This window comes from Cyprinodon variegatus, unplaced genomic scaffold, assembly GCF_000732505.1.
Source record: "Cyprinodon variegatus isolate N-32 unplaced genomic scaffold, C_variegatus-1.0 Scaffold260, whole genome shotgun sequence".
Lineage (NCBI taxonomy): Eukaryota > Metazoa > Chordata > Actinopteri > Cyprinodontiformes > Cyprinodontidae > Cyprinodon > Cyprinodon variegatus.
In genome coordinates this window covers 989,519-1,003,787 of record NW_015150713.1, presented here as the reverse complement: position 1 = coordinate 1,003,787, position 14,269 = coordinate 989,519, and the positions used below count along the sequence as shown (strand labels likewise).

Here is a 14,269-nt window from a genome sequence, read left to right as displayed (position 1 = left end):
TATATATATATATATATATATATATATATATATAGTTTTCTATAATCAATTTCTATTCATTCATATCAATTTGTGAAGAAATCGTCACATCAATAAAAAGGTTTCAACAAAAAAAGCCATCCTACTGAAAATGATGTTCATCCACTGATCCATCAGGAACTTTGTTGGGGCTCTTTTTGCATAAATTCCTGCATCAGTGCAGTTTTACATGGAAGGATTTAATCTGTGGCTGTGCTGATGAGGAATGGAGGAGACGGACTGCTTTGATAACAGCCTACAGGTCATCCCAGAGTCTCACATCTTTTCCTTGATATTAGATCATAGTCTCTCTAAGGGGAATAGATTTGGTCCAGCTGAGGTCAAAAACATTGATACCATGCTCTTTTAAGGACGAATTAGTCCTTGATATGGTAGTATGGAAAATGAAATCTGCATCTTTAAAGAGCTTCTCTTCAGAGGTTGATGGCTGCTTTGACTTGTTAAACACAAAGCCAGGAGATATAATGGCTCTCCAAGCCTTCACTGGCTGTGAAAACATCACAATAGAGCTTAAACTGTTTCTAACTGTCCCTTTTCTGCTTTTCTATGAGACTCTGGGGCTCCATGTTAGATACACAGAAAGTTTTGACCAACTCCTGCTGGATAAGCTTCATGGACACTCAGCCTCACATTACTTGGCTTAATCTGAAGGATATAAATGGCATAACACCTGTCAGCATTCTTCCAATTATTATTTTTACCACAACATAGCTTTACTCCACTGAAAAGCTCTTTAATTGGCCATTTGTATCATGTGTATCATTCAGATATTAGAAGAAACAGAATTTAGTGTTTTTATAGGCTCAAAGGGCTTTTGTGAAAATCAACTAAATAAACCCTATAAATATATCACTGTTGTAAATGTAGAGCTTCAATTTCTGAATTGAACAATTGAAATACATCAATCATTTCAGTTTTCTCAGATATCCATGTATATGGGCTCAAAATTGTATTTTTTTTTTTTTAGTTCTTGTAAAAAAAAAATGTTAAAGTAGCACCAGGAGTTAAAACCGACATAGCACATGTAGTTTATGGTCTCCTACTGGGTTTTAACAAATAATAGTCACAGGGAAAAATCAGCCTACATGTGTTGGTATTAAATTTGCCATTTAACAGGAAAGGTGACAGAGTTTGAACAATCCAAAAATGTGGTGTATGTGTTTTCTGCTCCTGTCTCATTTATTTAGCTATAGAAATCAACCTGTCCTGGAAATCAGCATTTCTTTTTGCTATAAAATGCATATTTCCTGTTTTAACAAGGTCGATGTAATGTATACTGTCCTTTTATAAAATATAAGTAGGGATCCCTCTGAATGTTAAATCTATTTTAGGTCTGCATTGCAATTTTTCTTTTGTTTTTTTGTGATATTCTTTAAAGTTTTGTGATTTTTCAGCTCTTAAATACTTCTTTTGTTTCTCTTCTTTACATCTGCAGGTCTCCCAACAGCACAGACAGTCAACAAAACGTAGAACAAAGTCTTCCCACTGTGGAAGTGACTCCACCTGACAGCAAACATGAAGACAACGGGGTGTCGGATGAAGGTCAGTAACTTTTCAGGCAGTGCCAAACGTTTTCCTTTAATTGTTTAATGACCTAATCTCAGAGGGAGATGAAGGATCTATTAATCATTGTCAGTAAGTATGGGGATAGGAAGCAACATTGTTATAATTTGCATCATTTTAGCTTAATTAAATTGATAAATCATTTCTTTAATTGTGAAAACTGAGAAGTTTTGTTGCTTCTCTCCATTATGACGGCATGTTAACTGAAAAAGCGATCAAGAGAGTAATGGCATGAAAACATCCTGATCCATAATGTCATCTAAGCAGAAAAAGCTAAATCTGCTGGATTCACTGGTACATGCGTGAAGCATAAGAGATGTCAACCAGCTCATCATCTGTCATCCAAAATGTATTTAGTGGTGTTGTCTTTTGAAGCAGGCAGTATTGTATGCATACAGTATTTTGTTTACTTTATAAGAACATGCTGCCAACTAGTGGCAAGGCAGCAAAATTACATCTAAATCACAACATTTCCCAATTAAATGTTGTGGCCCTGAAGTGTCAGCAGAAATGGTAAACCCAAAGAAATGTTCATGTTCACAAGCCTCAATAAATCAGACCTTTTCATTTTATCTGTAGAACCAACATATAGCTCAGAGTGTTTTGTTTTTTACCTGTTATTGTGCTTCGCTAATTATAATAAAGGTTGATCGAAAAGCTGATTGGATGTTTGTTAGAATATCGTTATAACAAATCGTTTTCTCCAGAAGAATTATAATTGTAAAATGTAGTTTTTAACGACCAGTGAATGCTTTTCTACCTTTTTCAGCAAAAGTAATCTTATAATCTATTTACTCAATGCTCAGAGGACAGTGAGAGCTTTGCTCAGCTTCTCCGGACGAAGAGCGATGCTGGGGTTTTAAGACGCGGCCAGCGGCGGTCTCCAAGCGACCAGAGGAAAATTAGACGCCATCGATTCTCCATCAATGGACACTTTTACAACCATAAGGTGTGAATCTCCAATTATTCAGAAATAGAAAATAATACATACAATATTAATGTTTTTGTTCTTTTTTTTTTAGACAGCAGTGTTTACGCCTGCTTATGGCTCAGTCACTAACGTCAGGATAAACAGCTGTATGACCACGCCCCAGGTGCTCCGAGTTCTCCTCAACAAGTTTAAAATTGAAAACAGCCCCGAGGATTTTGCACTCTATCTTGTCCACGCAAGTGGAGGTCAGTGAGGGTTGTTTGGTTTTATCTTTTTTCTACATGGAAATGATTTGGTGCTCGTAGAGCCATCTTATATCATCTTTCTCTGAGCATTCAGCTTCTGTTTGAGATTATATCACAGAAAGTCATATTACAGGCTGTTTAAATTAGTCTGCTCTTACAAACTTTTGTCTGCATTTTGTCTCTGGGTTTATGACAGGCCGTTTTTACATTTATTAAAAGCACTCCTCACTGTTGTTCAATTTGTAGATCAATAAAATAAGATTCTTCCTTATCAAAATCACACTCCTTGACTGAACTATAATATATTTTCTAAATTACATTTTTGTAGCAGAAACTGAATTTTAGAAAATAAAAATAAAAAATATATACTAGTAAGAATTAGGTTTTATACATCTAGAAATATATACACAATTTTAGTGGCCATTCTTACATTTTTCAGCTTGACTGAAAATTTATTTGTGATATCTGAAAAAAAAAATTCATAGTTAAAATAATACAAATGCTGACCAGTAATATTAGGAATATGGAGATCTGAAATGTATTTCTAGTCATCCAGAATGTTTATTCTAGATGTGGAGAACGTCTTTTCATTTGAAACGGTCATTTAGGCAAAGAAAAAATTTTTTTTTTTTCAGATATCAGAAAATACATATTCAGTAAAACTGGTACATATCAAAATGCCTTGCCATAGTCTGTTGTGACTGCGATAATATTATGGGATTATTTATTGAATTGTAGTGGATCAATGTATCTATTTAGGGGAAATCTTCTAGCAGGAGGTGAAAAACAAGTCTAAAAACGTTGTTCTAATATATAGAACATGTGGATAATCTCATGCGGAGACAGAGGACACTCCGAGTTTACAGAAGAAAACCTGCTACCTACCAGGTTAGCTCTGGGGAGAATGTTGCTACAGTGACTGAAACAGAGGTTGAATAAACTCTTATTTATGAACCGGTAAAGTCAGAATATCCCTGTTTTCATGTTAAGACAGCTTAGCGATGTCGGTAAACCTGCTTCGTGAAACGGACCTCAGTAGGGGGAGAGTGCTATGTTGTTTTTTTATTGCCTCCATGGTAACATCTGGCAGCGACCATCCTTCCCTGTGCGTAAGCAGTGGTAGATACTGTTTGAATTGCTCCTGTTGCTCCACTTGATGGTATGCAAGCTAGTGACAAAGACAATCTGAGCAAAGAGTTGCATTGATGTCCCTGTGCTGCTTGGACATGAGGAGATGTGAACGGATGACAACAATTCAGACAAAATAAAATCTGTTTTGTTTCTTTATTTTCAACATAAATTAAGGCTAGATTCTGCAGCCCGGGGCCCTTTTCAAAATGATTCAGACCCATTTGAACTAATGCTGATATCGGTTTCTGAGACCAATCCATATATCGCTGTAGCTGTTTAGAGTTATCGAGAAGGAGCTGTGAAAAAATTTTAAAACATAATGCTGTCATTTTGGAGCCTCGCTGGAGCAAAGTGATGTGATGTTACTGTAAACCTTTTTAGGATTTCTTTTAAGTTCTTTGTTTACAGTCAAGTAAAACTGAAAGCTTTAGATAAACAAGACAGTTTTTCTTAATGAGATTATTGTTTAAAATTAATAGATCAGCAGATGTTTAAATTGGTTAAATCTCATTTCTTTACTATTCTAATGTTTAGTGTTACTTAGGTAGCTGCCATGTGATTGGCTGATTACTGTCAACAAGCTATTTAGCAGGTTTAGCTACATGATTTCTGTGTTTAGTTCATGTTGGTGCATTTTTTATGCTGGTGTTTCAGAACGTGTGAAACTGAAGCGGACTGACTTTCCTCTGGTGCTGAGAGTCATGCAGGGCCCCTGTGAGCAGGTCTGCAAGGTTTTCCTCATGGAAGAAGACTTGGGCGAAGAAGTCACTTATGATGTAAGTCATAGCATGAATTTTCCTACATGGTCCTCCCACTTTGATGCTGGCCTAAGAGGGATCTTAAATACGGGAACTACTCCATTAAAGGTTTTCCTCTTTCTTCCAGGTGGCACAATATATCAAGTTTGAGATGCCTGTCCTTCAGAGTTTCATCACCAAGTTGAAGGAAGAAGAAGACAGAGAGGTGCAGAAACTGAGAAGAAGGTAACATGAATACAACATTTAATGTAAACATTTGAAGAAACTGAGATAATAAATCTTGTACACCCGAAAACGACATTTTATATCCTCCTATTTCCATACGTACAGGTATAATTACCTTCGGTGTATCATTGAAAAGCAGCTTCGTGGTCTTCCAGAAGGAACAAAGTGTATTTAACCAAATCCTGGTGAGGACTCATTCACGCCTGGACACACTCCACATCGTCCCAGCTGTCACCAACAGAGTTCATAGACTCACAGATGAGATCTAGCTCCTTTGAATTTCCTCCAATTCACTCCACCTGCAGACAGCATGTGAAGCCTAGCGGATTATAAACCTAGCGGATTGCGTTTACATGATAGTTCACATAAAGTAACAATGGATCTTGATAAAATGAAATTACCTCTGTTTTTATTTTATGCTTTCCATACACCACACACAGAATTGAATTTCTGTTTTCCTGACTAATTTTACCTTTTTTTATTTGTTTAGCTGCCTGACTCTTAAATCAGGGGCCGCGTCACCTGTTCTTCCTCTGGATATTATTCTAATCCCTTTCAAGCACAGCTGTAAAGTGAAATGATTACAGTATGGTGAAGTGCCTCTTTTAAAAAAGCAGAAAATCCTTAAAAATTATCAACATTTTTTAATATGAGCCAATCAATTTTTGAAGCACAAGAGCAGAAAAAAAGCACATGGTTTTAGATCTGAATTCTGATGTCACTGTTATCATTCACATGCCTCCCTGATCAGCAGCCGTGGGAATCTGGCCACTGATTTTATATTTATTCCCCTGGTTTCATTTATGCTGGTAAATCTGAAGGCTCTTTCATGTTCCTAGCTCTGCAGATGATTTTTCATGATGCTTATGTAAAAAAAGAAAAACGTCTTTTGTACTTTTGGTAATTTCCTTTCTGTTCTGAGTTTAATATTTTGATGCTATACTTTCAAATATTTCCCACATATGAGGTTTTTTTTTTTCTAGTTTTTTTTTGTTGTTAAAATGGCAAGCTGTTTTAACATAAATTCGGCTGTAACGCCTTTACATTCAAGATATCTCAAATTATTTAATGATGAGACGTTTTAGCGATTTAAGATATCTCGAATAGGTATTTTGACTAGAGATATCTCTAACTACATTCTGACTAGTCGAAATGACGTCAGATTTACCATTAACTTGTATGGAGACGCAAATTTAAGATATCTAGAATGAATTACTGACCATCTGAAATACACATTTCAGATACCTACGATTAAATTACGACTAGTCAAAGTAATTTCAAGATATATCGATTTTAGTTTTGACTAGTCATAATTCTAATTAAAGATATATCAAATGAAACAATAATTCATGATATCTTAAATTTATTTTAGGATAGGAGATATGCAGTTTTGACTAGTGAAAACTAAATTATAGATATCTTAAAAGCAAATAATGACTAGAAAGGACAAATTTAAAGATATCTTGAATTGTAATTTCGACTATTCGAAATTCCTTTTAAGATACATCTAAATTAATTAAAGATATCTTGAATTATTCAGATTTTCCATTAAAGATATCTTAAATTGACATTCTGACTAGTTAAAATGTGTCATGATCTTTTTAATGGGCTTCCAGGAGGATCATTCCTAAAAACATTCCTTACTATCAGTTTAATCCACAGGAGGAAAAGTTAAATCAGCTCCATTTACTGTTATTTTCAGCACCCTTACATATGAATTACCGATATGTGGCGCTTTAAATGATGAATCCGGTGTCGTAATTTGAGATATCTTGAAAGAAATTTTGACTAGTCAAAATGTAATTTAAGATATATTGAATTATTATCCTTCCTAATCAGAATGTAAATACAGATATCTTAAATTACAATTCTGGATAGTCAAAATGTGGTGTTCTCTAGTCAAAATGTATTTTAAGATATCTGGAATGTAATTATGGATGGTCAGACGAAACCGAATTTATGTTTAAACGGCTTGCCATAATGACACTGGAATCTTACTTGACAGACTGATGTAAAATTGTGAATCGCTGTAAAGTGGAAGCAAAATGTTGCATCATGAGAGGTCCAAACATTGACTGATGTTTGTTTTTAGCCTTTTTAGACTTTGTTGGACTACCTTTTAAAGCAATGCCAGTTGCAAGTCCTTAGATGTAGCTTAGATGTAGACTGGGCCAATCTAACTCATAAACATACTACGAAGATGCATTTTATTTCCTAATGTTCTCTAGCAAACCTCTGAAGCCTTCACAAGCAGCTGAAATTAAGTTGGGATTAAAAGGACCATATTTTATTTAGAAGCATCAGATTATCAGATTTTAATTTATGTAAAAAAAAAAAAAGCATTAAAAACAAATTATTTTTCTTCCACTTCACAATTATTTTTTTTTTATTTTGGGTCTAGCTGATAAAATCTCTATAATAAAACTCATTGTGGGGAAAGTTAATTGGGTATGAATACTTTTGCTAAGCATAGTACAGCTGACACGACTATGAACCAGGTCATGTCTGAGACTGAGGAAACATTTAAGTCTCTTGTTGGAGCTCATTAACTCACTGAACTTGTTTCAAAGTGTGAAGGTGACGCATTATTTCACCGGCTCATGTTATTCTCCTCGGTCTGAAAGTTGCTCTCACTGATTTACTCAAAAAGAATTGTGTCAATCAGTGAATATTTATCTGCATACATAAAATACAGGTTGGTTTTTTGGTAAATGTTTATGAAATTATGTGCTCGCTTTGTTGATTTATATAAGATTTACAGTCTTTTTACACAACTGATTCTTGTATTTTTATTTTTTTGTATCATGTAAACAAAATCTGGTTAAAAACATGCGAAAAGGCAATAACAACAATAACAACTCACCTTTTTTGGGACTTTCCTTCATGTTTAGCGACAGATTAAACACAAGAAGCACAACAGAAAAAAAAATAATGAAAGCCAGTTAAAGCTGTGAATTACTTTAGTGATCTTCAAAGAAGAATGTCTGACATGTATGAATGAGCTCCTAATGAGCAGTACTTTGCATATTTTATGTCTTTAGCATTTCTCTCTCACTCTCTGGATAATTCACAGCAGACTATCAGTTTCTTTAAGACTCTAAAAGCGCATGTTTATATTTTTAGAGACTTATTATACTTGCCTGCTTTATTATTCGTCTTTTACATTCAATTGACTTTTTAAATGGCTTTTTTAAATGTGAAGAACTCATGCTGCCCCTTCAAAAAAAGAAGTTTGTTTTTCATACAGTGATTATGTTATTTAATAAAAAGCTGTCTTTGGAAAAAGTGTAGATTGTATGTTTGGTTCAGGTTAACAATCTTCAAAGTGGCTGAAGTGTTTTCTGTTTTGTTTGCAGTCACACTGAAATGTTTATTTTTTTTTTTTTTTATTTTAGAAAAGGTTGATATTTCCAAATAACTTGACTAAATATAAAATCTAATTTTGTTCAATGAGGATTTAATTTATTTAGTATAAAATGTGTTATCTGCTCCAAAATGAGCCCAATTTTTTTTAAATAAGTGGATAATTACCATCCTCTAATTCCAACATATATGTGAACATTTTGTAGGTTTTCCTTTCTAAAAGAAAAAAAAGGGACACTATATATATTTTTGTTGGGGGGGGGTTCACAAATTTTTATGTTCTTTTTTGTTTTCAGAGACCAATGACAGGATGTCAGCCACTTTTCTATAAAACTGGTCTCTACATTAACCAAGTTAAATCATCAGTACGGTTTAGATTTGGGTCGGGTTTTAGAAATGCTGTTTACTGCACTATTAAAAAGAAAGCAAAAATCATGATAAAAGACAGACTTTGTGTTGAAACACCAGCCCACTTTGCCGGTGGGTCATTCGGAAACTTGGTGGTCAGCACAAAATCAGTCCAGGGGTCCCCAATGGTCCCTGGGAAAATTTTTCTAATTTACTTAACCAATTAAATGAAACAATAAAATGAAACATAAGAAATTACAGGTCAGATGCATTTTTACTGGAATGTACATACTCATTACATCCCAATGGAAAATTCAGGAGAGAGATTGGGACTCATTCTAGCTTCTTCTCTAAGAGGTTTATTCATTTAGACCAAGTTAGAAACAAACACTCCCTCAGTGTCCCTCATAGCTATTTAAGTGCGAGATGTCGTCGGTCCCACGGCTTACTGATCGCTCAGCCAATGAGCATTAGAGAATCCAGTCCACCTGATAGAGGTTGTTTGGAGGATAACAGGCTGGAGATACTCATTCTTTCCTGCATACGGTCAAAGAAGCATCAGCTGTCCTAAGGTCTTCACAGAGACAACAAGCAACAACTGAACCACTCGGTTTTAATCGGCATCAACAGGTGAGCCTTTTTACTCTTCTACTAGACTGACCTACTTAATTTATCCATGTTTGAAGCAAAGAAAATATTGACATTTTAAATAAATTTAATTTCCTAATTTCCAACATTTTATTATTATTTACCACTGTTAGTCAAAGGACGTCCATAGAAAGTATTGTTTATGCACAAAGCAATGTTTATCAGTCTGAATTGCTTTAATCTAAGAGGGTTCCTGGATTATTCTCCAAGTTCCTGAGCTGGGGTATTTATAACCTAGACGCATCATAAGAAGACAGATTATGGTGAGGTGATGGCCGAGCTAAGGCTGCCACACCTTCAATCAGTCACATATGTAAAGGTGAAAGAGGTTTGATTTCTATACTGAACTAAATCTTTATAAGAAGCAGAGTAAAGACAGAGACAGACAGAAAAACAGAAAAAAGAAAATTATATTTATATTTAAAGGGAAGCAGAGATTCAAACAATTTTCATTTTTTTTCCTTATGAAAAGTTACATCAACCTAGATTAGGCCTACTGCTATTTGTTCATTAATATATTGCAATATATCAACAACTTCCCTCTTTATATAACCTTATTTTGGTTATAAAGGTATTACATCAGCATTGAAAGCAGTGATATCAAAACACGGATGCACCCCTGGATTTGCGGATCTCTGCTGGAAAAATATTTAAGTAATTTTTTTTCTTTTCTTTTATATAGTAAATCAGTTGTTTTATTTTAAATTAGCTTTGTCCAAATTACTCTTAATCGGCCTGACTTTTCTCTCTTTTATTAGGAATAAACTAAAAACAAGTTCAAGAATAAAATATCTTCTCAGGGAACTCTACCTGTTTACTGGCCCAGCAGGCCTCGGCCACAGATCCAAAGCCATCTAATCTGGCCGATCCGAATTAAAAGGACATAGAGATTATGAAAGCAGCCTGATCTCACGTTAGCTCTATTGTTGTCTTCCACTTATGTAAGATGTGTTTTTTTTCAAAGCGGGATTAAAAGCTGCCTTCTTTAGTGCTTTTAATGTAACGACGATGCAAAGATATACATGGATTAAAGCTGCACAGAGCACTTATTATTGCCTGGTTGTGTAAGAATACATTGTGCATTAAAACCAACCAGGCAGTCCTTAATGCACCATTTAGGAGGATTTCTTTTTAATGCTATATTTATTTTCTTTATTCTAATATTACTTATTTCCCTCCTAGGGTGCTACTTTAATATTTGTGAGTGATTCTTGCCCCTGCCAGGTCACTGAAAACAGAAAACTCAGAGGATAATGTTTATTTTTTTGTATTTAATGAGCTGCCCATGTACTGACATCGATGACATGAAATATAAAATTATGGCAGAAATTCTAGAAAGCAAAAAAGGAAAACATTTTGTCACAGAACTGCAGTAATGACTCCCAATCAGGGATTTTACTTTTACTTGATTAAATCAGTCATTAAAAACACAATAACACATGGTTTAATCTTAGATATACATGTCAAATGTGAATGTTTTTTTATGTACCTGACTGATTTTTATTGTGATTTATTCCAGCACAGAAAGACCAGAATGAACCTGCAGAAGGCCCCTGTCACGGTGGCCCTCTGTCTGCTGCTTCTTTGCACGCTGCTGCCCGGCTCTGAGGCCCGACGGGGCCGTGGAGGCGGTGGCTTTGGTCGAGGGGTAGGAGGAGGCTACAGCCGCGGATGGGGTGGTCAGTCCTACAGACCTGCACCTGTTCAGGTACAGAGAAGTGGTCCAAGTGCTGGGAAAGTGGCCGGAGCAGCAGCGGCAGGAGCAATAGGAGGAGCAATGATTGGGTCTGCTCTGAGCCGCCCTGGGTATGGATATGGATATGGGGGGTATGGAGGATACGGAGGATATGGAGGGTATGGGGGATATGGACCAGGATACGGTTCCCCTCATTTTGGAGGCGGCTACCGCCCAAGGCCTGGATATGAGCCAGAGGGCTCTGGAGACCTGGAGTACTACACTGCAGCATCGAGTGGGCCCATCTACAACAGCATCGTTGTTGTGATTGGCTTCATAACGTCCCTGCTGATGGGTAACTGCTTGGCTGTGATGTAGAGCTGGAGACCAACCTTAGATCTACTTTCCCCCACAGACCACATATCTGTCCTGGTAACAAGGAGCAATATAAACTCATCTCCAGCCCATTAAATCTCTAAAGAACATTTCATATAATCACTTAAATCAGCATTCATGGTTCCGCAATCATATCCATCCAATTAAAGGGAGTCCCATTATGACATCATGCATCATCCATTTCTCCATCAAGACATCAGAACAGGAGAGGATTTAAAACCAGCTACATACTTGATGTTATTAAATTATATTCTGTCACAATATGGTCAATTAACCTATGTGTGTATTTTATAAAGATCTAATTCGGTTAGAGACACGTTCCTTTTCATTTTGAATGCTACTGTGTCCTACGCTTTGATAGGTATACCCTATTTTATACCATGTTGAAGATTTCTGTGTATATACATTTATATATAAATGTGTATAAGTGTATTATATTGTTGTCTTACATTAATAAAGAATTATAGAAAATGGTGTTGATGTTTTTCTGTCACTCAACTCTTACTCAAGTAAGAAGGCATGTATTTAGGGTATGAAAGTAGGTTTTTAAATAACAGGTGTTTTAAACTTAACTTTTGGGTGAAATAATGAAGTCTATTCAAGTAAATTTGTCCATGTCCATTTAAAGTCCCGAGTCCCAAAGTTCTGTTGTGGATAGCTTCTTTGTTTTTGTTTCGCTAGAGAGTTCATAATGTCACACATGAAAGCAGTGTGTCTGAACTCTGCATTAAGTAGATCCAACAAATGAATCTATTGCAACTTGATACGTTCAATGCAAAGTCTGTGAACTCTTAAAATACTTAAATACTCTTAAAATACTCTCTTTCTCTTTTAGTATAGTTCTGTAAAAAAGTTTGTTAAATCTACTGACCTAAAACAGGGGAAATGAAGGTATGATCATCTTTAATGTCCGGCTGAGTAATAATCTAGGTTCAGATGCACCATTAGAGATACATTTGTTTTAACTGTTTGAACAAAGATCAAATTTGATTTATTACATCAAAGTAAATCATAGATATTGTACTCTATAGGCCTAGTTCACTGCTGCACTGAACTTTATTTGATTTAATAAAGATTACCAAAAACTTAATGTATAGAGAATCAATGAATCGTAAACTAATAAATTAGGTTAAAAATTACATTATTCTGTTAAAAAAAAATTGTCTGCAGGCCATTAAACTCCCAAACCCTTATAAGATCAATATTGTAAGACAAAATACCTCAGAAGGTATCACTGTGGAAGGTATTCTCGTATTACTCTGTTTGATCAACTCCAGGACAGACAGATAGTTCCCTATTGGATGCTAAAGGATATTCCCGCACATTTCAACAACATCTTAAAAGCTAGCTAACTCTATTTTTAGTGATGAGAGATTCCCAAAATCAGTCCCTTTTGGGCCACACATCTTCAAAATTGTTTTTCCATAAGGGGAGAACGATACTAGCAAACTGGACATCACTTTATTGGAAATCCCTGAAAGTTCTCAAATAGCAATGAGTTAATAATCAAACTGAGACTGTGTAAAGCAGTGGTTAAAACAACAAGGGTTCATCTGCCAAATCAGGGGAGACCAAGTTATATAAGAAAAAGTGAGAAATGATGTCTGATGTTTTATCTAAATAAAACATCACTTTCATACCATGTGATCTGCATGATAAGTCTTCTTAGTTTAGATAAAAAAAAACAAAGTGAGTAAACATCTCATTTATTAAGGCATGCTCCTGCACTATTGTTTTGTCATGCAGATAGGAAAACCATAGTGAAACAAATGTTGAATTGCTGTCAAAACAAAACTTCTTACAATGGCAATTCAAAACTTTCTCAAAAAAGTTATAATGATGAAAAGAACGATGCCAATTGTGAAAATATTTTCGAAAAGGGGGTCAAGTCAGCATCAGAATCCTAAATAAAAGAAGGGGAAAAAAGGGGGACAAGTTTATTCATATTAATTTAATTCAGGTTTAAAAACACAAATTCATGATTTGCACAGATTACACTTCACATGAGATAAACTGATTTTGTACAGAGTTAAACATGTAAACAATGTCATTGTTACAACACACCAATCTGATTATGTTAAAACAACCGAAAACCTGCAAACCAACTCTAACGATGTCTCCAAATGACATAAAACTTTTATTTTGCATTCAGTTTCTGCATTTCATTCCACTCTACAATGAGACATTATGTACATTTTTTTACTTAAAAATATCTTATTTCTCCCTTTGCAACTAGTGCTGCCTTCGTGTGGTGTCAGAATAGAATAGAAAAGAATAGAATAGAATAGAATTCAACTTTATTGTCATTCCACTGTCACAAGTACAGAGCAACGAAATGAATTCTCTGCAATGAACCCATCCCTTGGGGAGCAGTGGGCTGCCATTGTGCGGCCCACTGGAGACCATTATAACTATAATAATAAACATAACATAACATAAACATAACAATTCCAAAACTCACAAAATTAGAATATTTGAGTGAGTGAGTGAGTGAGTGAGTGAGTGAGTGAGTGAGTGAGTGAGTGAGTGAGTGAGTGAGTGAGTGAGTGAGTGAGTGAGTGAGTGTTATTGTTATTATAATCATTATACTATATTATTATTGTTGTTGTTGTTTTTATTAATATTGTTTTATTATTACTACTATTATTATTGTCACCATCATCACCATGCATGTGCATGGCCCACTAAATGAATCAAATGGCTTGCAATGATATATTGTGTACTTTATTTTTTTTTAAACAAATGAGAATGCATGCTGATCTTTACACCAATCAAAGTCAGAACAATTTTCATCATATAGTCTGACATTTCTCTGAATAATAATACCGGTAATAATAAAAAAAATAATAATAATAATTTTTTTTAAAAAACAGAAAAATACCCAGGCGATGACATGCTGGTTAAGGGGCTGCTTGTTAGGTCAGAACACACCAAATCTGATTTTGGG

The 14,269-nt window shown here is 35.1% G+C and overlaps 2 protein-coding genes across 2 annotated transcripts in view; both read left to right on the top strand.

The window, feature by feature from the left end:
• Positions 1-8,174, top strand: part of LOC107089692 (ras association domain-containing protein 2-like) — an 18,823-nt gene extending 10,649 nt beyond the window's left edge. The window contains exons 6-11 of the mRNA XM_015382615.1: positions 1,475-1,581; positions 2,409-2,551; positions 2,625-2,778; positions 4,564-4,685; positions 4,795-4,892; positions 4,998-8,174. Coding sequence (XP_015238101.1) covers positions 1,475-1,581; positions 2,409-2,551; positions 2,625-2,778; positions 4,564-4,685; positions 4,795-4,892; positions 4,998-5,067 — 694 coding nt within the window. The 3' untranslated portion in view covers positions 5,068-8,174. The remainder of the gene's footprint in view (positions 1-1,474; positions 1,582-2,408; positions 2,552-2,624; positions 2,779-4,563; positions 4,686-4,794; positions 4,893-4,997) is intronic.
• Positions 8,175-9,032: 858 nt separating this feature from the next.
• On the top strand, positions 9,033-11,699 carry LOC107089669 (shematrin-like protein 2). Its single transcript, XM_015382574.1, has 2 exons — positions 9,033-9,233; positions 10,771-11,699. Exon 2 carries the CDS (start codon positions 10,786-10,788, stop codon positions 11,302-11,304), a length of 519 nt encoding a protein of 172 aa, XP_015238060.1. The 5' UTR covers positions 9,033-9,233; positions 10,771-10,785; the 3' UTR covers positions 11,305-11,699.
• The last annotated feature ends 2,570 nt before the right edge of the window (positions 11,700-14,269 follow it).